This window comes from Thamnophis elegans, chromosome 5, assembly GCF_009769535.1.
Source record: "Thamnophis elegans isolate rThaEle1 chromosome 5, rThaEle1.pri, whole genome shotgun sequence".
NCBI classification, from domain to species: Eukaryota; Metazoa; Chordata; class Lepidosauria; order Squamata; family Colubridae; genus Thamnophis; species Thamnophis elegans.
This window is the reverse complement of record NC_045545.1, coordinates 78,755,192-78,780,532: the sequence shown is the minus strand read 5'-3', so window position 1 is coordinate 78,780,532 and position 25,341 is coordinate 78,755,192. Positions and strand designations below refer to the sequence as shown.

Below are 25,341 nucleotides of genomic sequence, written 5' to 3'. Positions count from 1 at the left end.
TGGCTCTAAACAGATTATAATAATGTAATCCTGACCTGTTTGAAAAGTGTCATCCATGGCAATTAGAAATAGGAAATTTATCACATTTCTGATTGTTATTCTCTTTTAACAGGGGTGCTACAAGAACCCATTAACTAGATTCACACAAAATGGGCCACAGTTTTATTAGCTATATTCACAACTGCTGGTGTATAAAAAGTGTGCTAAGTCATAAGCAGTGGGTTGCGTACACCAGTGGCTGCATTTCCACAATTTGCTAACAAAAAATCAAATAATGTTACTAGTTATGAAGTATGTTAATCTAGGCACTTTCCAGTTAACTTCATTCTTCCCTCATTCTTAGATATAAACAATTCTGAAACTTTGGTTTCATATTAAGATGTAAATGATTTAATTGATTTTGGATTAGGATGATATATGACTCTGTTCATTGTGCATTTTAAATCATGATTTATGACAGTGTGTTATGCAAGTCCTGTTGATTTATTCAGTAAATTATAGTTTAATCAATGTTTGCTTAATATGTACAGAACTAGTTTTGACTTGAAATGGCAGGGTTACCAATACTTTCACAAGGAGATTGAACATAGTTTCCTTTGGGAGGTAAAATGTAAGTGCCCTGATGTTTTGAACATCTTAATTGTTCCTTGTGGACTTTAACATTTAAAGTCTTCTGTTTGGGGTGCGATTGCTTCTCTGCAGAATGTTAACTTTGATGTCATGAATACTGAATTAGAATAATAATAATTTCACATATACTTAAAAAAATATATTGTCAAGCTAATAATCTATGCTTTGTCCTACATACGAGAGCTATGTGGGTTCCACAACCTGCTTCCACAAACCCACAATTTTTGTATTTCCTTTTCCATTTGAGACAACATAGTCAACATACTGCTGGATATAGGCAGAAGAACTGTGTGTACCTCTCCCTGGGATAAGGCTAGCATTTATGCTTGCTGGAGTTGTCTTTTTATAGTTTCCTTGCCACTTATACAAGGAAAATTCAGAATTATGGGAGTGCTTGATAAAATGTTTTGATCACATAGAAGCCAAACTGATGTAAGAGGTGAGATAATTCCTCCATTTCATTAACCCAACTTTTTTTTTAAAAAAATGGGTATTTTTGAACTATTCAAGTAAAACACAATGTGCCAAGTACAACATTTCAAATATGGACACACAATAAAATATTCATATAAATCTAAAATGGGCGTTTTCAGAAATAAAATACTAAGAAGACAAATTTTATCTACCATCTACAAATCTTAATGGCAGCCACCTACACGAAAAAGTGCCTGCCAGCTCCTACCAGAAATTAGGGTGAAGTTTCGCTAATCCCTTTTTAAGCAATCAGTGGTAAATGTTTTAGGCCAGCAAAGGAAATAGTGTACAGGTAATCCTTGATGTATGACTGGTCATTTAGCAACCAGTAGACCTTATGACAGATTCCCCCAAAAGCTACATATTATCCAGTTTCAAAGTTGCAGTCACTGCAGTACCGATAGCCCCCCCCCCCCCCCCCCCGCTGCCTATCCTATCTTCCCTACCTGCCCTCTTCACAGGCTCCCCACGATCCATGGGTTCTTGGACCTGGTCCCCAGCCCTTGGGTCCCACACCTTCCCAGCCCCTCTCACCTATCACATACTTACCTTTGGAAGAGCTCTGCAGGCCTAAGCCATATAACCATCGAGGAGACAAAGGTGAATAAGCAAAGTGATTGTGGTCTTGCTGCCTCCCTTAGCAATCCTCATGGCTTGTATTGGGGACTACCTGTTATCTGTTACTCTCTTTCATATTAAGTGTTGGTTAATATGTTGCTATTCTAATAAGAGCAGAGCAAAAAGCACCATGCTTTAAATTACCTTTTTTTTTAAACAGGGAAAAGGCTGCAAGAATGGATTAGTGTCATTTTATGTTTCTCCTTGATGTCTTTCAACTGCTACAGACTTCTCTTTTGCCTGAGACTGGAGCACGCCTTCTCAATTATTGTTGGTATATGTAAGTACGCATTAGTTTTTCTGCAGGTTGCTATATTTGGAGAGTAATCTCTATGCTAATCTCTATGTGATTCTTTCATCAGTTTATATTCTGAATTGTGCTTGCATTTATGTTGTTTCCTTTCTCTTGACACAAGCGGCAGGGTAAAAATGAATAAAAACTTAATCAAAAGTGCCCTAATTAGAAAAGGCATGATAGCTAAAAACATAATGTAAAAGCAATATGATCCAGGACATTGAATTTTGCCCCCAGAGTATTTCTAGGAGAAATGACGCATTAAAACTACGTGTGTTGTCCTACATAAAGAAATGAAAAATGGAAGATGAAGATTTGTTTGTCTAATATACAGTATTTATTCCATACCCTTCAATAATATCTTCTGAGTAATTTACTAAACTTTTTAAATATCTTACAATCGTTGGCAGCCATTCATAGATGTTTGTATGTTGGTTGGGATCTGAAGTCTATTAGTTACTTAAAGTGCATTATTTTTTTCCTTTTGAACGGATTGAAGGGTGCCTTTCTCTTTAGCCTGAAACTAAGGCAAAGACAAATGGGTTGTTCCACAGACCTAGGCAAGCAGATCTAGATTTGCTCCAACTAAGAGCTTTGTACTATAGAAGCAGCACAATTGAAGAACAAAGATTATATAGTTTGTTTTAAAATTGACCGGAAGCTTCTTCCAAGTTATAATTTGCCAAAGTCAAGAGTAGCCCTCAGAAGGATATGCAAGTTTTAAAAAGTTTAATCTGTGATCTGATTTTTATTTAACTTTATTTTAACTATTTTAGAGTTGAATAAGTTGAACAAGGAAATATGAAAAAAATTAACTTGCTTTATATTAAAATATAAAACTTCTGTATCTGAACCCTTTACAGACCTGGTTTATCATTACCTTGTTTCTGTTCTATCTGATCAAACTATTGATTATGATGTTGTCGTCCAAGATGGAACATTTACTTTCAGAGAAATGTCACACCAGCTCAGGTCTATGGCAAATCATTTGCTTATATATGTGCAGTCCATCTCAAATCAAGTCACCTAGGAGCAGCACTTGGTATCTGGTCTTGTCTGGCTTAAAGTGGTTCTTTAGATTGTCCTATTCTCTGTCTACCTCAAACATAAAGAATAAAAAGAGAATTTTTGTTGAGACGAGTTTTGGAAGTCACATGTTAAAGGATTTATATAAATTACTTAATTGCTCAGAAGTACACATTATTACTAAATTAAACATGCATAGTTTTAAAAATGTGAATAGCTGTTACCGTATATACTCGAGTATAAGCCGAGTTTTTCAGCCCACTTTTTGGGCTGAAAAAAGCCGGCTCGGCTTATACTCGAGTCTACAACTGGATCCGGCAGTGCTGTTGCCTGTTGGAGGAGGAGGGGATTCCTTCCTGCGAGACCCCGTCCAGAAAAATGCGGGGAGCGGCAGCGGAGCCCCGGGGCTGCTTCTGCTCCATCCGCTGGACTGTTTCCTCGCCTGCCCGCCCGCCCGCTCATTCATTCCGTTTCCTAGCCTGCCTGGCCACTTATTCGTTTCGTTTCCCTCCCCTGCCTGCCCCCTCGTTCATTCCATTTCCTAGCCTGCCAGGGGAAGGATACTATGAAATCCCCCAAATCCTCCCCACTCCAGGGATAGGATACTATGAAAGCCCCAGGATCTCTTGTCTTGCTGGGCAGTCTGCGCCAGCCATTCCCTCTCCTCTGTTAACTCCCTTCCATTCCACGTCCGAGTCAAAGGACGGCCGGTGGCTGCTGGACCTCCTGATGGGCCAGAGGTCTGTCTGTCTGTCTGGATGTTTGTCTGGATGTGTCTGTGTATGCGCGTGTAGTCTGCTGACTTCCACGCAGGTGAGCCGCTGCAAGCCTCCCAAACGTGACAGGCTCCCAGCTTGGGTGGAAGAGTTTGACGCCCTTCCCGGCTTTGCTCTCCTTCGGGGTTAGAATCGGAACCCGAGGATGCCGGGTTCCAGTCGCCCCTGGCGTCCAAACCGAGAGTTGCCCGGCGAAGTTCCTCGGTGGGAACTCCGGCCGCTGCCCTCCCGTGGGGAGAGAGGGAAGAGCCCCGAGCGAGCCGCCTCGGTTTGGCAACCAAACCCATCCAGCCTTTTACCTCCCGTCCCCCCGCCCGCCCGCTCGCAGCCCCCTCCCCGGGCTGGCGCCAACTCCTCCCCGTGCCCGGCCTCCAGCCGAGGCAAGTCGGTGTCTCTTTAAGCTAGAGAGAGGAGGGGAGGGAAGGCAGGGACCAGCCGGCTGACAATGGGCCGGAGCGGCTGAGTTGGAGCAAATTCCGCGGCGGAGGCGGCGTCCCAGCGCCAGCGGCTCCGAGGCGAGCGGCTTGGCCCTTCCGCTGGGCGCTCGGAGATGAAGGCGCGCTGGCGCTGAGTTGAGCGGCGAGCTTGCCGAGCGCGCGGCTCCGGGAAGCCCCCCTTCTCCTCCCTGCTGGAAGCCGAGCGAGCCCCGCCGCCCACGGACTCCCGCGGCTGCCCCAGGGCTCCGGGAGGCAGGACCCGGAGGCAGCCCAGCCCTGCCGCCGCCCCGCGCCCTCCACCCGCTGCGCGAGAGGGGACCCCGCTTTCCCCTTGCCGGATGCGTCCCTGGCGGAGCTGAGCCATGCGGCGGAGGCTCCCGCTCTGGTTTCGGAGCTTGCTGTGCCTCTGGCCGGTCCTGGTGGGACCCGCGGCAGGTAAGAGGCGCCGTCGAGCGCCTCGTACAATGATTTATGTATGAGGTTTAAGTGACTGAGACACACTCCTGGCTACACAGCAATGTTATTTCTGACTTAGTATACTATGAAATCCCCCAAATCCTCACCACTCCAGGGGAAGGATACTATGAAATCCCCCAAATCCTCCCCACTCCAGGGGAAGGATACTATGAAATCCCCCAAATCCTCCCCACTCCAGGGGAAGGATACTATGAAATCCCCCAAATCCTCCCCACTCCAGGGGAAGGATACTATGAAATCTACATTTCCTCCCCACTCCAGGGGAAGGATACTATGAAATCCCCCAAATCCTCCCCACTCCAGGGGAAGGATACTATGAAATCTACATTTCCTCCCCACTCCAGGGGAAGGATACTATGAAATCCCCCAAATCCTCCCCACTCCAGGGGTAGGATACTATGAAATCCACATTCCCTCCCCACTACAGGGGTAGGATACTATGAAATCCCCCAAATCCTCCCCACTCCAGGGGTAGGATACTATGAAATCCACATTTCCTCCCCACTACAGGGGTAGGATACTATGAAATCCACATTTCCTCCCCACTACAGGGGTAGGATACTATGAAATCCCCCAATTCCTCCCCACTCCAGGGGAAGGATACTATGAAATCCCCCAAATCCTCCCCACTCCAGGGGAAGGATACTATGAAATCTACATTTCCTCCCCACTCCAGGGGAAGGATACTATGAAATCCCCCAAATCCTCCCCACTCCAGGGATAGGATACTATGAAATCTACATTCCCTCCCCACTACAGGGGTAGGATACTATGAAATCCCCCAAATCCTCCCCACTCCAGGGGTAGGATACTATGAAATCCACATTTCCTCCCCACTCCAGGGGAAGGATACTATGAAATCCCCCAAATCCTCCCCACTCCAGGGGTAGGATACTATGAAATCTACATTCCCTCCCCACTACAGGGGTAGGATACTATGAAATCCCCCAAATCCTCCCCACTCCAGGGGAAGGATACTATGAAATCCACATTTCCTCCCCACTACAGGGGTAGGATACTATGAAATCCCCCAAATCCTCCCCACTCCAGGGGTAGGATACTATGAAATCCACATTCCCTCCCCACTACAGGGGTAGGATACTATGAAATCCCCCAAATCCTCCCCACTCCAGGGGAAGGATACTATGAAATCCACATTTCCTCCTCACTCCAGGGGAAGGATACTATGAAATCCCCCAAATCCTCCCCACTCCAGGGATAGGATACTATGAAAGCCACATTCCCTCCCCACTCCAGGGGTAGGATACTGCAAAATCCCCAATTCCTCCCCACTCCAGGGGAAGGATACTATGAAATCCCCAATTCCTCCCCACTCCAGGGAAGGAAATAAATATTCAAAAACATTATTGGTATCTATTTTTATTTTTGAAATTTACCGGTAGCTGCTGCATTTCCCATCCTAGGCTTATACTCGAGTCAATAACTTTTCCAGGTTTTTGTGGTAAAATTAGGTGCCTCGGCTTATATTCGGGTCGGCCTATACTCGAGTATATACGGTAATATTGTGTGGGAAGCAGGAAAGAGAAATTACTGTTTTAAATATATACTGACATTTTTCTTATAGAGGAAAAAAAACAGAAAAGGAAAAAAGAAAAGACCAAATTTAAGAAATGTACAGATTATGTCTGAGCTTCTGTTCAACATATAATTACATTCTTATTGTCACTTTTCTCTTAGTAGGTATTTTCCAACTCTTTTCCCCTTTTTATTCAGTCATTAATTGACATTTTCTTCTCCTTTCAGCAAAAAGTCTGTATAACCTTTTGCCGCTTTTTCAAAAAACAAGTTCGAACAAACACATCAGTTTTCCATTTTTAAAGATTCTAACATTTTCATAATTCATTCATGTACCGTGGGAATTTCATTATTTTTCCATTGTTGTACATAAAATAATCTTTGTGCAGATACTACACAGGGTATTAATTTACCACGAATCTTTTCAAATTCATTATCCATAAGTCTCAGTAAGAAGAATTCTAGTTTCAGAGCAATTGTAATCCTTAAAATCCTTTGTATCATTATGTGAATTTATACCCAGCATATTTTAGCTTTCTCACAATTCTTATCATGCATGATACAATATCACTCTCATGCTTTTCATGTTTCCAACATTGCTTTGAAATACCTTTATATGTTTTTGATAATTTTCTTGCTATCATTTACCAATGATATATTATTTTATAGAAATTTTATCTTAAACTTTCTCTTAAATTACAACACAGTTTGAATTTAATAGCCATTACCCACAATATGTCTGGTATTCATCTCTATTTTATATCCAAATTAGGAGGCATTTTTGTCATGCTATCTTTAACCTGTTCTTTTTTTTCCAAATCTTAACAAAAGTTTATACATTTTGCTATTACCTATTCCTCATTTGTACATTATTCCAATTCCAATTCCGTTTTATAGTTTTCAATTCTAATTGTTTTTTATTCATATTGAACCTTTCCTTACACTGCATATGAAAACAATTTAAAATTATATGCTTCTGCAGTCAATTGTTTTCTTGACTTCATTTTAATTAAACCCATGTCGTTCCAAACAGCAAGTTAGGATTTCCAGTTCTGACCTTCTATTATTTCTCAAACAGAACCTATTGCTTCATTCAAATCAGACAACAGGCTTGAAAAGTACAATTTAAGATTAGGCTGTCCTGACCCTTCTCTTTCTTTTGCATCCTGGGAATTTTATATTTAATCCTTGGGTTCTTACCCTGCTATACAAATCTGGTTAATCTTTTTGCCATTATTTAAAATGTACATCAGTTTTCAAAACTGAAATTGTTCGAAATGGAGACATCATTCTAGGTAATATATTCATCTTTGTTAGAAAAGTATATATATCAAACAACATGTCAGGCCTGGAAGCCATCTTTTGCATTGGGCCTTCCGGCCTGCCACATTCAATGCTGTAGGAAAAAAGGCGGAGGGGTTATATGGAGTATGGGCGATATATAGTCAAAATAACATTCCTTTCTCAGAGAGTCGAGGACATCTTGCCCTGCACCTGTTGTGGCATAACTGGGAGGCATCTCCAGTTGGGACGGTGCCTGCTTGGACCATGTGATGGACATGTGGGTGCTAGGCAGGGACTTAAACTTCCACTTGGGTGGGGAGAACCTGGGAGCTTTCAGATTCTGGTTTTCCCAGATGTGTCAATGTGACAACTCTAATAAAATGGGACTTTCGAGGAACTTCAAGCCTCTGAGTCTTCTTTCGTTGGGGGTGTTACTTGGAATCCTGATACAACGTTAGTTGCAACATGCCCCAATTTAATAAATCTTTCTTAATTTCATTCTACAAGTGTTATGAAATAACATAAAGGTTATATTGTATATGGACACAGATATTTTATTTTTTTCTCAGTTTGACAATCAGGTTTTTGCGTCAGCTCATTTTGATCTTCCATTCTCATACTTTTGCTAATGTTTTAGTTTTCTCTGTATTTCTTCACATGGGAGGGAGGGAGATCTCAAAAACAGGACAAATAATGGTCAATGGTGAATTGATCAAACCTTATGAAGTACAAAAAGGAACGAGACAAGATTTCCCACTTTTACACCGTTGTTCATTTTGACTTTGGAAGTTCTTACTAGAAATATAAGACAAGATGAAAAATGTACTGGGTAAAAGAGAAAAGGGAGATATATAACTTCAGAGCATTTGTAGAGGTTTTGGTTTTAGTGGTTGAAAATCCCTTGGGGGGGGAATAGTCTTAGGGTGGTAATTGGCAGGAGGCAGTCTCTCAAGTACCCATGTCCGATACCATGTAGGGCTTTAAAAGTAACGACTAACACCTTGAAGCGCGTCCGGAGCCCAATAGGCAGCCAGTGCAGCTCACGGAGGATAGGTGTCACGTGGGTGTACCGAGGTGCACCCACAATCGCTCGTGCGGCTGCATTCTGGACAAGCTGATGTCTCTGAATACTCTTCAAGGGCAGCCCCATGTAGAGCAGGTTGCAAGGTCCCATGGTTTTGTGATCACTGTTTGTAAGCTTCTGACAAGCAAAGTCAATGGGAAAGCCACATTCACTTAACAACTGTATTACTAACTTAACAACTGCAGTGATTCACTAAACAACTGTGGCAAAAAAAGGTTGTAAAATGGGGCAAAATTCAATTAATAAATGTCTCATTTAGCAACATACAGTATCTCACAGAAGTGAGTACGCCCATTCACATTTTGTAAATGTTTAAGTATAATTTTTTATGTAGAGCAACAATTCTTTTTTTCAGATCCTTAGAGAGTTCATTGCCATGAGGTGCCATATTGAACTTCCAGTGACCAGTATAAGAGAATGAGAGTGATAACACTAAATTTAACACACCTGCTCCCTCTTCACACCTGAGACCTTGTAACATTAACGAGTCACAGGACACCAGGGAGGGAAAACAGCTACTTGGTCCCCATTTGGATATTATCACTTAGGGGTGTACTCACTTTTGTTGCCAGGGGTTCAGACATTAATTGCTGTGTGTTGCATTATTTTGAGGGGACAGTACATTTACACTGTTATTCAAGCTGTATACCCACTACTTTACATTGCAACCAAGTGTCATTTCTTCAGATATACTTAAATATTTACAAACTGTGAGGGGGTGTACTCACTTCTGTGAGATACCGTATCTTTTGGTCTCAATTGTGGACTGCCTGTATGTCAGACCTGCCCCAGTGGGTCCCCTCAAACTCTTGAATCCATTGAGCTGAATGAAAATAACTTTTACCGAGAGAAATTGGATGAAGCCAGGTGGAAACTGAAGTCCCCACACAAAGCACAAAGTAATTCTTCCGGTTTCCCAATCCAAGCCCCCCGTACCTGATGAAAAGCAGCGGGGAGGGAATCTGTCCTGCCTCTGAAGACAGTTCCCTTCCCTAATCCCCGAGCAGAAGCAGAAAAATCCCAAACATGCTGTCTCCGTCCACCTCCCTCCTCAGCACAACGGCAGGAGGCCAGGGCAAGATGGTGGACCTGGCACTGTAGAAGAGCCGAGGTGGAGCAGTGGTTAGGGTGCAGTACTGCAGGCCATTTCAGCTGACTGTTATCTGCAGTTCAGTGGTTCTAATCTCACCGGCTCAAGGTTGACTCAGCCCTCCATCCTTCCGAGGTGGGTGAAATGAGGACCCAGACTGTGGGGGCGATATGCTGACTCTGTAAACCGCTTAGAGAGGGCTGAAAGCCCTATGAAGCGGTATATAAGTCTAACTGCTATTGCTATTGCTATTGCTACTTCTGCACTGTTTTTTGAATTCCCTAATTTTCGACTACATTATACCAAAAGAGTAAGAACAGTAACCTCCATGTATTTCCTTTTCATTGTTCCTTTTCATCCTGTTCCTAGAAGCTAAGATTATCTATTGACTTAAACACCTGATGCAGTAGTAGACATTGCAATGGCAGAATTATATTTTCCTTGTACAAGTAATTGATAAATTGTAAATGCTTCAGAGGAGCTATAGTTTAAGGAAGAGATCAATTGATAGGTTTGTGTGTTCCGGTTCTTATAATAAAATGTTATATCTGCATTTATTTTCAATACTTCATTGATTTTGAGAAAATATATAATTAAAATCTTCATGCACTCAATTACGAAGTCTTCAACTCAAGTGGGGCATATATTTTAGCTATTCTACTGAATCTGTGCCTAGTACCAGTAAGAGCCATGGAATCAATTTTTATAAATTGATAAATTGCCAGACAATTTTCTAGCAACACTTAAAGGCAAAATAGGATGAAATCTTTCATGCTTATAGAATGTTACAAATTCCTGCTGTCACGGCATAGTAAGGTTAACTCTGGACTATTGATTTCTAATGTACGGTTTCCAACAGTGCAATATCTGTTCAGTTTCTTTTGTTCCAGTGCTATAGCTTTTCATGGCTTTGTTGCCTCTCCATAGCAGTTCTCCCCAACCTGGTCACTTCCAGAAGGCTGAGAAATCATTCTCCACACTTCCCAAACAATGCTGTGTTAAGCATAGCTTTCCCAGCTTTTCAAATAGATTTTCAGAATTCTTATCCCAATGTATTTGGAGGGCATCAGATTAGGAAAGTTTTGAATAAACTCTGCAAGAGGATAACATCAGCATGGGGAATATGTGGGCCTCTGGATGGTGTTGATGGCCTATAATGTTGCTTATTACCTAGGGTTGAAATCCAAAATATTTTATGGGTCAAAGCTCTCCCCCCACCCTCCGGGTTTGCTTATAATATTCCTCAAGGCTTTCCTTTCTGTTCTGCAGCTTAAATCAAGCTCTCTTGGAACTGAATTTTGGACTGATGTTCTATGAAAACTTTAAAAGTTTGGGAGTTTGTGTGAAGCATGAAATGTTCCTTTGTGGAACTCATTCAGAGAGCTGAGCAAAGGCTGAACATCTGCTTTGAATTGTACTTGTGTAAATTCCGAGGCAGCATAGGTGAGTTTTGATCTTAGCACATCTGGAGGTGACCAGGTTGGGATACTAGCATGCAGTGCGCTACTGTTTGATATGAATCCTGGAATGTTAATTCCAGGAGGCTCTAGAACTTTTATGGAATATTCTCATAACGCAACCCTTGGAAAGTCAAGCTCCTTATTTGTACGCAACATTAAATGCATCACCATGGTTGGTGGCTCTGTATGAATATATTGACAAAGAATATTCTATCTTCTTTAAAAGTATATTGCGTTACAGAAAAGGAAATGAGAATCCTGTGCTGATCTTCATGGGAATATTTGGTTCTTTTTCCACATAATTTTTACTGAAAAAATTCTAAACAAGAAAATAAAAACTAACATAAAGTAAATACACAGTAAGGAAGTTGAAAGAAAATGAAAGAAATCAAAGAAAAAGCAAAAAGTGTAAGAAAGGAAACGAGTTGGAAGAAAAATGGAAAATAAAAAGAAAAAATAAGTGGTTTCCGATATTCTACACAGTAGAATATATATTTTCACCTTTTATAAAAAGTTGCATCATATCACCATCATCAGTACACGGTCATATCTCAGATTCTGATTTATTTTGCCCCATACCATAAGTGCTTGGGGAGTATTTGCTTCCAAATATGCCTTGTGACTCTCATTCAGGGCTCATCTTGGCATGTGTCTCCATTTCTTTTTGACTCATGCAAGAATAGCGGACAGCTAGGAAATGCAAATCCTTGGAGAGGGAAAGCATCCATGGGAGAAACTGCCTCCCATTCATATTCTTTTTCGAGCATAAATGAGAGTCTGTCAGGAGTTTTGGCAGAGGACTTACGCAGTAGAAGAATGATGGAGGTAAGGGTGAAAGCTGGTGATAACTCTTCTAGAAATCTTGATAGATCGGATTTTTTTATTGTAAAAAGATGTAGGGTTGATGCAGGTAGTCCTTGACTTACAACAGTTTGTTTAGTGACCATTCAGAGTTACAACAGCACTGAAAAAAGTGACCTACGATCGTTTTTCAGTTATGACTTTTCTCCAGTGTCCCCATGATCATATCATCAAAATTCAGATGCTTGGCAACTGGTTCATATTTATGACCGTTGCTGTGCCCCAAGATCATGTGATCACCTTTTGCGACCTTCCGACAAGCAAAGTCAATGGGGAAGCCAGGTTCACTTAACAACCGGGCTACTAACTCATCAACTGCAGCGACTCACTTAACAGCTGAGGCAAGAGAGGTCGTAAAATGGGGCAACATTCACTTAACAAATGTCTCCCTCCACAAATTAAATTTTGGGCTCAATTGTGGTTGTAAGTTGAGGACTTGGTCAAATTTCAAGCATTAACTTTTGAGAAGACTGCAGATGCTTTGATACCTAGATGCTTTCTGATGTGTCATGCCAGATCAGTACTCAAAGAACTCCATTTCTTTCTGTCCCTCCAGAGCAAAGGTGAAGCATTTGTGACATCTTCAGAATTTAGCATGTGCTGCTCTGAAGGTAGATTGCCTAGAGACCCATGATGTTGCAACACCTTCCAAGCAGGCGAGACTAAAAGCAGAGGTTTAATCTGGAAGAGGATTTAGAAAGCAGGTGGTGCCTTGTTTAGAACAAGATATGTTCCTGTAACTTTGTCCCCTGCTAGGTTTTTATGACTCTGGTGGTGGCCTCATTCCTGACTTAGCTACTGCCTGATAACATAGCTGATAGCATTTCCAGTTCTGTAACCTAAACCTGTCTATTCCCAGTTTTGGGTGCAACCTTTTTCAGCCAAGTGCTGCCAATATAAATTGGACTATAGTTCCGGGGATCTCCAACTTTATTTTCCTGTCTCCCTTCAAAGATTGATGGTAGCTTTGGCATACTTCTGGAATGTTTTCTAACTTAGCATTTAAACATTTCCACCAGTGTTAGCAGGAAGCATGAATCTAGAGCCCTATACTTCAGGTATAGTTCCCAGAACTAATTGGTGAGAGTATGACTCTGACCTAGCCAAATTGTATCACAATTGCATTCCGGGTTCTGTTGACTCTTGTTGGTTCATGTTTGCTAACATCTGATTGCAGGATTTCATAGTTATCTGAACTGCTCTGCCGAAAGCTTATTAGAGTGGATGCCAAGGTTTTGTAACCTCTTTCCATTTTTACATCACCTACCTACATGCAAGGCATCGACAAATAGGGACACGTGAAACCGTAAATCATAATCTAATAATAAAAGAAGCATTTGGCATTATAGGCGGGGAGAAAAAGTCTGCCCTAATAAAATCATATTTGCAGCCAATGTCATATGACTTCTTTTCCAAGTCAATCCTGGTTTTGGAACCCACGTTTAGACTTCATTTTTTACTTTTACTCAATGCATTCAAAACCATTCTGTGCTTTGTCCAAGAATCATTTTAGGTTGAGAAAAAATTCAATATTTAGACATCTTACTTTCTGGTGCAATTCTGCAAGGAAATTATTTTGTATAGATTTGTATTTGTGCATCCCCTTGTTTTGATGGGGATCAGAGGACCTATAAAGTTTGGTTCACAAGGTCTGCTTTTAGATGCAGTGGCCCCCTTAATGGGAGGGGGGAGTTAACCCGGTCTGCTGGACTTTATAAGAAAACAGTCCAGCTTGTGTTATTCATTTCTGCAAATAGTTAATGTTCCACCTAGCTATAAGTAGCCTCTTATCTCCCTGCCCTTTTCCCTGATCTGAAGTTTTGCTAACTGGGGAATAATCATTTTTCCTATGTTCCAGTTAAGTATGGAAGAGAAAATTTTGTTCAAATGCCATGCTTGGATTTTTTTCATTTCTGAAAATGAGAAAAAAAAATCTAGAGCCTTTATAATCCTAATATCTATTAGGGCCAAACTAAATGGACAATTCATTATGTGAAAGCAGGAAATTATATCTTCTCCCAGTAGCGAAATTTGAAAATCCACCCATTGCTATGGATCTGGGGAATTCTGGAAATTAAAGTTCACTCATCTTCAGGTTGCCAAGATGGTGAAACACTGCTGCATAGTTCAAAATGAACACAGTGCGGCTTTGTTCTTGAAGATGTTTGCAAGTTTTCATTGGAAAGAGAAACACTAAGGGCAGGATAAGTGCTTTTAAAAGTTTTTTAAGATAAACCTCCTTGAAAGAAACCTAGCAATTGTTAATCATCTTGTTTGATAATGGGTGGCCAGATTCAATTAAAAACACATTTCAGTACTTCCCAGTAGCTCAGTGGTTTATTTCCTGCATAGTAAGGTTTCTTAACAAACCATGTGTTTTAATCAGACCTAAATTATTTAGCCATTGATTTAATGAATCTTTTTTTAATTGTTGCATTGTTTGCCAGAAGTCTGTCACTCCTAGCAAGATCAAACCGGTTATTTATCATTGTCTGTAAAGGAAATATGAACCAATTCAAAATACATCCTAGAACCCCAATAGGTAGAAGTCAAAAAAAACATCCTAGAAAAAGGCAATGGGAGATTTCTTCAGTGTTGTTGCCACAAAAATGACAACATGTCTATGAAGTCACCAAGATCCTAGCTCAGAGGAGACTTTAATATATAGGGTACTGTAAGGACTATGCAAAATAAGCATGTAAGTGTGTTGCATTTTGGAAAGGCTTATTTATACTTACGAGTGGTTATGAAGTTGGGAAATAACATCTTCCGAAAGCTTAGTTGTGTATTGTGCACAAAATGAACTGCAGTATTTTAATTGACTAGATTTGGATTTGGAAAAGGCACATGGTTTATAGTGATCAAAATTAAGCTGCTCTTTGATTCTAGTTTGATTGTTGGGGACCTTATAGATATGTGATTTTCTTGACAATATAGAAGGGCCTTGGCATTGTCATCTTCTAGGACAGGGGTGTCAAACTCACGTCGTGCCTTTTTCCCTTCACTAAACTGAGTGTTGGGGTGGCCAGCACATGATGCATCTGGCTCGTGGGCCGCAAATTTGACACCCGTGGTCTAAAATATTATTCTAGCTTTTCAGTCTAGCTCATTATCCTGGTAATCCTTGGTGATCTCCCCTACAACTACTGATTAGATCCACCCTTGCTACACTTCTAAGCCTATACCGTACCCCATAAGGTTGTCCAGGTGCTGCTAGCTCTTTGAATGGCTTATTGTGAAGGCACAGAAGAGGCTGTACTTCCTGAGAATGCTAAGGAAGATAAATCTATCTCAGCATCTACTTCTGTCCTACTAACACAGCACTGTTGAGGGTGTCCTGACATACGGCATTCTTGCATGGTATGGGAGCAGCTCTGCAGAGGACAAAAAAGCTCTACAGAGAATCATTAAAACTGCCGAGAATATCAAAGGGCTCCAGCTACCAGCCCTGGACGATATCTTCGCATCTTGCTGTTTGAGGAAGTTGCATAATATTCTCAGGACTCTTCCCATCCTACTTACAATCTTTTTAGACTGTTGCCTTCTTGCAGAAGATACAGAACAATTTAAACTAGGACCACACGTCTTCTGAATAGCTTTTATCCCAGAGCTATAATTGTACTCAACAATGAACTAAATGAGCTATCGGACAGCACTACTTGGTCTGTTGTGTGGATGCTTGGGTGATTTAGGGGCGGGAATTATTTGGTGGGTGGGTGTTTGGGGATTGTTAATGTGTGTTGGGCCTGGTCTCTGGGGGTTATGTGAATTTCATTGTGTGTATACTGTGTATTTACTTACAATGACAATAAAGTAAAATAAGAGTTCTTTTGGAAAAGCATCATTATTACTGTTACATTTCTGTCAAAATAGTACCTCTCTTTTATTGATATTCTTTAAAAATTACCATCTTTGCATTTTTCCAAATGTCTAATAATTCACCTTTCTCTCTATCCCTCCCACCCTTTGTCTCTGAAAGTTGCAGGAGTCATTACTGCTGACTTCGTATCCGGTTTAGTGCACTGGGGAGCAGATACTTGGGGCTCGGTAGATCTGCCAATAGTTGGAAAGGTCTGACTTTTTTTTTCTCGTGTGTGTGAGTGTGTGTGTTGAACTTACTAGTTGAGTTTATTAGTTCAATATACTTAAGATAAATAATAGTTGATGAAAATTCTCTAATGGAGTTCACATATTGTGCTAAACCATAATTTGCCTTAGACTAGATAACTCGTGCTAAACTATAATTGACATAAACTGCAGTTTGTGACATAGCATGTTGTAGTGAACTAGATAATTGCATCTTATTGAGTTAACCAAAGTTAAGCAAACTGCGGTTTTGGAGATTCATGATGATTTATAACTAATCTCTTATTCAACTGTCAGAGCAAACCTGTAAGTCAAGGATGGAAATGCAAGCACAAAGAGAAGAAAAGAAAGTGTACATCAGTAATAGTTGAATCAACATAACAAAACCACATTGCTTGTCTTTGCATAACATGCTAAGTCACTAACTAAACCACAAGTTGTGTGAGCTTAAACTATGCTAATTTATATTGAAGCATCTTATTTAAATGTTTTTCATTTAATTGTTAAGCTTGTCCACAGTTTATGACTTCAGAATAATAGCAGATTACATTTTGGCTGTATTTCCCAGTCTACTGACTTGTTTATGATATTACATATTTTAATCTTAAGTTTGACTAATACCAGTGCCTTATTTTTCAGTTCATTCCCCCACACACATCTCTTATTCCAATTTTAATAAACTTGGTGCAATATATTAAAGCCCATGTACATACAGTATTGAATTAAACATTCTAGATCAGGGGTGTCAAACTCAAGGCCTGGGGGCCAGATCCGGCCCGCAGGATGCTTAGATTTGGCCCACTGGGCTGTCCCGAAAACAGCGAAGGACCAGCCTGTGATGTATCTGGCAGAAAAAATGGAGCTCAGGAGAGCCGTGTATGACCCTCCTGAGCCCCGTTTTCCCTGGCAGAGGGTTGCAGGAGGCCAGTCCAGCTAAAAACTGAGCTCGCGAGGGCCACCCCCCCCCTCCAAGCTCCATTTTCGCTAGCAGAGAGTTGCAGTAGGCCAGCTCCCGACCTAAGGAACCCATTTTCACTGGCAGAGCACTCGGCCCACCACAGGTGCCCCCCCCCACCCAACACAAGTGACATCAAGCTCACCATGCCCACTCTGGTCACACACACCCGGCCCATCAAACACAACCCTGATGTGGCCATCAATGAAATAGAGTTTGATACCTCTGTTTCAGATGGATAAATAAGAAAAATAAAGGAACTGCCTGTAGGATATGCTTTATAGCTAGCTTTTAATATTCCATTTATTTGTTTGCATGGTACTCTCACTGAGGAGGTAAAAAGATTACAGACTTGGGCTAATAGTACTTGCAATAAAGTGACAGTTAATACATAATCATTTCACTCACTTAAACCTCAGTGCTGCTTTTAATTTCCTATGTTGCTTTAGATAACTTTTTAATATACACTGGCTTGTCTATGGTCAAAATCCTGATAGGACAAGATGATGGCTCTTCTCTAATCCACAAATCAGGAACATCTAGCTGGGGTCAAGTTGGCAATTCTGACGCCCCATTGGGGTCACATACAAAGAGTGAGGGCTTTAACTGTCCCTCTCATCTTGATCTTTTTGGACATTTCCCTGCAAAATGCCAACCCAAATTATCTATTTAGGTATGTGCATGAGTAGATCAGTAAAATATGTAGGTGCTAAGACTTCATGTGAGCTAAACACTAAAGTTTCATCTTTCTGCTTTTTACTACTTTCAGGCATTTATTAGACCTTTCAGAGAACACCACATTGATCCAACAGCAATTACCAGGCATGACTTCATAGAAACCAATGGCGATAACTGCATGTTGACAGTCGTTCCGCTGGCAAACATGGCCTACAAATTAGCTTCCTTATCACCAGGTAAGAGGGAGCCTGACAGATCCATGAGGAAGCTGGAAACAGCCTTCTAAAGAGTAGTGGGCAGGCCTTTGAGGACAAGAGAGTTAATTCTATGCACATTTCCAAAAAAAGGGTAATGAAGTTTTTCACCTTGTATATAGTCAATAAAAGTGTAAGGGCAAACAACGAATAAAGTAGACAGTTCTATATGTCAGTCATACAAGTTGGAGTGCAGTGTTACTTCTGATGCTAAAGTTTTTTATTAGAGTGAAGCAGTTGTAACACACGGTTTAGCTGTTGTTCAGTGAGAGTACAATAAATTCTATATTCTCTTTATTTTTAGAAGCGTTACACCAAACCTGTCCTTGGGAGTGCTACGTCTTCGCCCTGTCTGTATTTGCAACCTTGACCAACCAGATTCACAAGTGGTCTCATACCTACTTCGGTCTTCCTCGCTGGGTAATTTTTCTGCAGGACTGGCACATTATCCTGCCACGGAAACACCACCGGATCCACCATGTGTCTCCACATGAGACATATTTCTGTATTACTACAGGTAAAAATGAAGTGGAACTCATTATGTGGCAGAAATTAAATTCCTATCTAACCAAACAGCCTTTTTAAGACACAGATGAACTGGTGGATCTGTGTCAGGTTGTGAAGAAAAGAAATGTTTCATGTCGTCCTCTGGGCTCTGGCTACACAGAGATGAAAAAGGGGGGAACATAAATAGTGGAAAATAAGAATTGACTAAAAAGAAGGCTATACCTATTAAACTGAACTGCTCTTTTCAGATTGGTTCACATTCAATACAATACAATACAATACAATACAATAGCAGAGTTGGAAGGGACCTTGGAGATCTTCTAGTCCAACCCCCTGCCTAGGCAGGAAACCCTATACCATTTCAGACCATTTCAAATGGCTATCCAACATCTTCTTAAAGATTTCCAGTGTTGGGACATTCACCACTTCTGGAGGCAAGCTGTTCCACTGATTAATTGTTCTAACTGTCAGGAAATTTCTCCTCAGTTCTAAGTTGCTTCTCTCCTTGATTAGTTTCCACCCATTGCTGCTTGTTCTACCCTCAGGTGCTTTGGAAAATAGTTTGACTCCCTCTTTTTTGTGGCAACCCCTGAGATATTGGAACACTGCTATATCTCAGGGGTATATTTATTTTGCCATAAGTAACAAAGAAATAATTATTTTTAAATGTGTTCTTTAAAAATATGGGTCTGGGTCTGAGTCTGAGGGGAAAGGATACCTGATTTGTTTTAGAAGAGAAGACTGCTTCATCTAACATTTCTGAAGAACCTCAATATTTAACAATCTTGACTCCTCAATTACGGTTTGTTCAGAATTGTGATTTGAGTGCAATGTTTAACATTCATTGTAAGTCATGGTTTCTTAAAGATGTAAGTCTGGCATGTACAGTCTGCTTAGCTATAAATCATAGCTTAGGGATGGCTTTTCGCATGTTAACCCAAAAAAAAAACTGTGTGACTTGATGTGTTTCACTGAACTCATTCAGAGTCTGAGTTTAACAGACCTTAGATAAACCAGGGGTTATTTTAATGTGTGAAGTTCACCATTAAAACTCTGCCATTCTAAATGGCTTTAGAATGCTCTTGTATGGGTTTCAATAGTCAGAGGAATAAGTTCAGAACAATTCCACGTAATGTGAATAAAACTGAAAATTGCATCTTCTGTTAAATTGACACCTTTATTTCTTACATTCATTTTATGCAATATTATCTTAAAACAATTCAGTTACCAAAAATGCTGCTTGCTCATTTACACTCACATATTGCTGCTCTTCTATAATCTTTCTAGGCTGGCTGAACTACCCACTGGAAAAACTCAGATTTTGGAGATTCCTGGAGAATATCATTGAAGGACTAACAGGAGAAAAACCCAGAGCAGATGACATGAAATGGGCTCAGAAAATAAAATAACCCTTGCCAGGCTTCTCCTGTCGTGAAAACCTGTTGCCAATTTTTTTAAAAGAAAAAAATAAAAGCCATCAGCCAAATTAAAAGACTTGCAGAAAGATAACGGACTAAAGCACAAAGCTTTTTAAAAAGTGCTAACAGACTGCAGTTAAAAGACTCACTCCTCAAAACAATACTTGAAAAAATGCAAATGGATTATTCTCGTTTGTTACTGAGCACCTTCTGTTAGCCACATTTGATGATAATTGAACATTGTCATCCTTGACACTCCAAAGCCATTAGTTGGAGAAGGCAGTGTACCTTCCTAGTAACATTTGTCATTGGCACGGTAATGTGTTGTATCAACATGAATTCCCACTCTGAAAATGATTTAAGGCCATATTGGAATGGCAAGGAAAGCAAGCTAGCTCCTGGGTTTTTAAAGAACAAGTTGCTATATGAGAATCGGAGGGAAAGGTATTGTCATCACTTTAATGCACTTGGTATTTGGTGCATCCTTCCAGTTGCTTCATCTTGCTATCATATCAAGACATTGTCCCTGTGGCGTGCAACAGAATATTTGGGAGTCTCATCCTAGTTCATTAGGGTTACTTAAAGCTGACTGTCTCCTAAAATAAAGAAGTGTTCCATTCCTTGATATTTGAGCAGGCCATTTGCTGTATCAGCCTACAGCTAGCTTGGTAGCAGTTTGGGATGGAAGTGAAGTGGAGCAGAATTTGTGTTCTGCACAAATGTCAGACTTAAATTACTTCCATTGGATCATGTAGCGTTCAGTGATTGATTTTATTCAGTATGATTCCTCTTCCAAAATGTTTAAAATAGCTATAGAAAATTGGTCATTGTCAAATTTGAATGTTAGAAGGAATAAGTTAATGGTGTGTGTGATTAAGGTGCTTGCTCATTTCATGTAAATATCATAAAGCCTTAACTACTATTTCTTTGGTGTAACATGGAATAACAATTTTAATGTGGTCTGAATGTATATAATTTATAACAAAGCAGTTCAATTATACTAATTGCATTTGTTAAGTCTTGTGGCCATTTTTGAGGGGGGGAGGGTAAAATTGCATTTCCGGGGGCGGGGTGGTGGTGGTTTAAACAGCATATGCAAGCAAAATCAGTGGGTTTTCTGTTTTGTATACAAGAGTGTCCTACAAAACACTTTTATTTTTGCAACAGACTTCTGTGCCTTTCTAGGGAGATTAGATGGCTAATCTGTGTCCGAAATGCAACTTTCTGTATTTTTTTAAATTTAAGAAAAAGCTTGCACATTCTCCTCCTTCCTTGTATGTTTGAGATTTTTCTATTTAAGAACAAATTCTCAACTTCATACCATGCCTCTATGTCTTACTTTTGTAGCATTTTGCCTTTGGCATTCTAAAGTCTCAACAGAGAACACTAAAGTTAAAAAATGGAAACTAAGAAATATAATTAAAAAATAGATGAAGGCAAACAAAAGAGATACATGTACCATTTCTAAAGAACAATCCATAGAAAAGGCAAATATCACAGTCAGTCTCTCCGCTTTTACTGTGATAGCAGGATTTCTGTTTAAGATTTTAAACCTTGGGCAAGTTTAGTGTGTGTCTTATTTGCCAACAGTCTATTTTTGTTTTGGAGGGATATTTTTTCCTTCTGATCAGGGTTGATTCCTTTTGACTGTCTGGAGTAATGCTTCCAGTTTTCTTGGGAAGGATTTTTGGAATTGGTTTTCTCTTGCCTCCTTCCTAGGATTAGGAGAGAAAGTGACTGGCTTAAGGTAATTCAGGTGGCTTTGTGTTTTAAGATGAGACTAGAATTCAGTCTCCGAGTTTCTAGCCTGATGCCATAACAACAACAATCAGTGAAGCATTTGAGTTTCTACTGTTCTGCTGAAACACAGCTTTCAAGCTGTGGCTTTGGATTATCTCTCATAGTTTGTGTGTGTGTGTGTGTGTGTGTGTGTGTGTGTGTACCCATACACGTGAGCTGTCGGGAGAAATTGAAGTCCCTACATTTTAAAAGTAGGGGGGAAAGTTGTGGTAGAGTGTAATAGAATTTGGAAAACCTGCCCAAATTCCCTTCTGCTGCCCCTTATTACCATCCAAATTACAGCATGGTAATTTTGAGCCTTTTCTTTCTGCTTTCCCACATTTTCTGTCTTATTAGCTAACAGCAATTCATGCTTGCGAACACTGGAACTTTGCCTTTTGCTGCTGTTTTGTTCCATGGCCCATTCAGAAATTCAGAGATGTATAAATGAGTGTCCGATTATGGGGAAGGATAAGGAATTGGGTACGTAGTAGACATTCCCCCTTTAGCTGGAAGGAAAATTCCTGGAGGCCTATCTGGATTAGACCAAGTGAGATCCCAAGTTTCCTGAGCCTTTTTTCCTCCAATGTTAGACGATGACTTCTCCAATCAGTATTTAAAAATATTTCTGGTTGTACTGAAATGTTTCATATTTGCTACCTGACCTCTGAAAGAAGCCCTAAAGTCACCTTTTCTGTAGCAAAATTTTGCTCCAGACCAACACAAGGAAGACACCTCTGATGTGATAAGATTCCCATGACCATGTGCAGCGTCAACTTTGCTCATGAGGGGAAAACACTGAATGTTTTATTAAGTATCGGGTTTTATTTTGGCGCATTAAAAGTAGGTAATAAAGTTTTTAACTGGATAGCTTGACACAAAAAGTCACATTAGTTATTTTCCAGTACGCTGCTTGGAGAGTCCAAGCAATGGGTTAAACTCAGCCAATCTGCCCCGGACTGAATCGAAACTTTAGCCATGCCTCTGCTGTTTCCTTGACTTGCCAGATTTTCAATTCAGTCAAAGCCCAGTGGATGTGTTTCTCAGTTTCTCTTCAGTCCTTTTCAGATTAACTTGGACTCTCCAAAGGTTTTTTATTTTAGTTTTGCTTTACTTTGGGTTTTCCTTCCCTAGAGAGCAGGAGAGGTGAGAAGTTCCACTTATATTTTCTTTTCGTCCTTTCTCACCTTTCCCAGCTTCCACGGTGTCCTGGGCTCGCTCGGGTGCCGTGGAAGTCGCTGGCAACTGCCGGTGGGAGCGTGGGGTCGGAGTGCTGACGCCCACACGATTGTGTTTTTTTCTGCTTCTCTGCGCGATCATTTTTTTTAAAATAAAGCTTTTATTTTCAGACAAACACAAACACACAACACATATAATATAAAAGCTTCTTCAATTACACACTGTGTGTCGATTGGTTACAAAGTCTCCTTTCCGTAGTCCTCAGTTGAATTTTATCAAAATTCACAATCAAGATATCTTTGTATACATTGTTATTATGCTTCCTCCTATTCTAAATCATTCAATCATTTTAGCATTGATAACATTCTCTAATAATTTCCAATTCCATGTTTTTTCCCATTATTAGTATCATCAATCTAATATACATGTATACAAATTGTCTTAATTACTAAACATCCATTAAGCCTAGCTATTATTGCATCCTTTCAACATAAGGCATATTAAATTTGAAGTAAATTTATATTATGACATTTTATTACATCCTGAAATCATCCAATGATATTACATCTTTATATTCTATTCTATATAAAATTGTTTTATCTTTTATAAAAAGGCTTTTCAACATCATCTCCATGATCCTCACTTACAGTTTGTATAAGATTTCATATTATAAGAGCCAAGGTGGCGCAGTGGTTAAATGCAGCACTGCAGGCTACTGCTAGATCAGCAGGTCAGCAGTTGAAATCTCACCGGCTCAGGGTTGACTCAGCCTTCCATCCTTCCGAGGTGGGTAAAATGAGGACCCAGATTGTTGGGGGCAATATGCTGACTCTCTGTAAACCGCTTAGAGAGGCCTGAAAGGCCTATGAAGCGGTATATAAGTCTACTGCTATTGCTATTGCTATTGCTATTATCAATCTAGTATATATACATGCTTTGTTATCATTATTAATCATTTATTTTACTATAGCTGTTATTACGTTGTACATAGCACTCAAAATTTAACTATATTTAACTAAATTTATTATGCCATCATTCTATTATTTTAGCATTGATAACATTCTCTAATAATTTTGAATTCCATGTTTTTCCCCATTATTAGTATCAATCTAATATGCTTGTATACAAATTAATATGATTATTAAACATCCATTAAGCCTAGCTATTATTACATCCTTTCAACATAAGGCATATTAAATTTAAAGTAAATTTATATTATGACATTTTATTACATCATCCTGAAATCATCCAATGATATTACATCTTTATATTCTGTTCTATATAGAATTGTTTATCTTTTATAAAAAGGCTTTTCAACATCATCTCCATGATCCGCACTTACAGTTTGTATAAAATTTCATATTAGCAATATAGTATATATAAATGTTTTGTTATCATTATTAATCATTTATTTGACTATCGCTCATTATTTACATTGTATATAGCACTCAAAATTTAACTACATTTAACTAAAATTTATTGTGACATTTCATTTCATCATCCTGTATCCTTCCAGAGATAGTTTAGTCTAATATCTCTTGCCATTTGTAAAGTCTATATTCTAAGTGTTTTCTTGATAAGTCTTATGTGGACTTCTCTTAAGAACTTGTTGTTCATTGCATGTCTTATAAGAATTCGAAACCCTCTATCTGCTCTTTTTATCAGCTTAACTTTTGTTATCATTAGTGCTTCTGCCGCGATTACTCCATTATTTCTGCCAAATTTTCTCTCTATCTATTTTCTGACATCTGAAATGAAGTTCTGGTTCATCAATTTCCCCTTTCCATATTTCACACTTGTCATTTCCCTCCACTCAGTTTGCTGTCAGTGTCAACAATTTTCTTATCACTTTCATATGTCTGTTATTTTTTCAGCTCTGTCCTCAAACTTCATCCTGTCCCCGTACTTTTTGTATTTTCATCTATAATTTCAAATCTCTTTTCAATTTTCTCTGTAATTATTAAAACTTTTTGAATTTCTAAGAAAATTCTTTGTAAAGTTAGTGCCTTTTCTTCTTCACGTTGTGCCATTTTTCAGGTTATAAACACTGCCAAAACATCCAAGACTTTTTAGGTCAAACAAATTCAGTGGAGTTTTCCAAATCAAAGCTTTCTCTTTCCTTCAAAGGAACACCTATATCAACAAAATGTTTTCCACTGAGCCTTTCAGTAAACAAAGCTTATAGCGTTATCAGATATTGCCAAGTCTCTAGCCACTAGATGGCAGCGTTACCTCTTTTCAATCTGTTTCTGCCTCTGTCCGAGAGAGGAAAAGAAAAAAAGTGTAAAAATTATGCTCTGTCCAAGCCTTACGAGAGAAGAAGCTTTTAATCCACGAATACAAAAAATGGGGAAAGTATAGAGGAAGAAGGAAAAAAAAGAGACCAGTCCAGTTTAAAAGTAAGAGGCATTTGTAAAGAGTCCATCCATAGAAAACA

The 25,341-nt window shown here is 39.7% G+C and overlaps 1 protein-coding gene across 1 annotated transcript in view; it reads left to right on the top strand.

Moving 5' to 3' along the window:
- LOC116508836 (transmembrane protein 189-like) overlaps positions 1 to 21,186 on the top strand; it is a 30,969-nt gene extending 9,783 nt beyond the window's left edge. Inside the window, exons 2-6 of the mRNA XM_032217595.1 lie at positions 1,883 to 2,002; positions 16,028 to 16,119; positions 17,859 to 18,003; positions 18,326 to 18,538; positions 19,816 to 21,186. Coding sequence (XP_032073486.1) covers positions 1,883 to 2,002; positions 16,028 to 16,119; positions 17,859 to 18,003; positions 18,326 to 18,538; positions 19,816 to 19,937 — 692 coding nt within the window. The 3' untranslated portion in view covers positions 19,938 to 21,186. The remainder of the gene's footprint in view (positions 1 to 1,882; positions 2,003 to 16,027; positions 16,120 to 17,858; positions 18,004 to 18,325; positions 18,539 to 19,815) is intronic.
- The last annotated feature ends 4,155 nt before the right edge of the window (positions 21,187 to 25,341 follow it).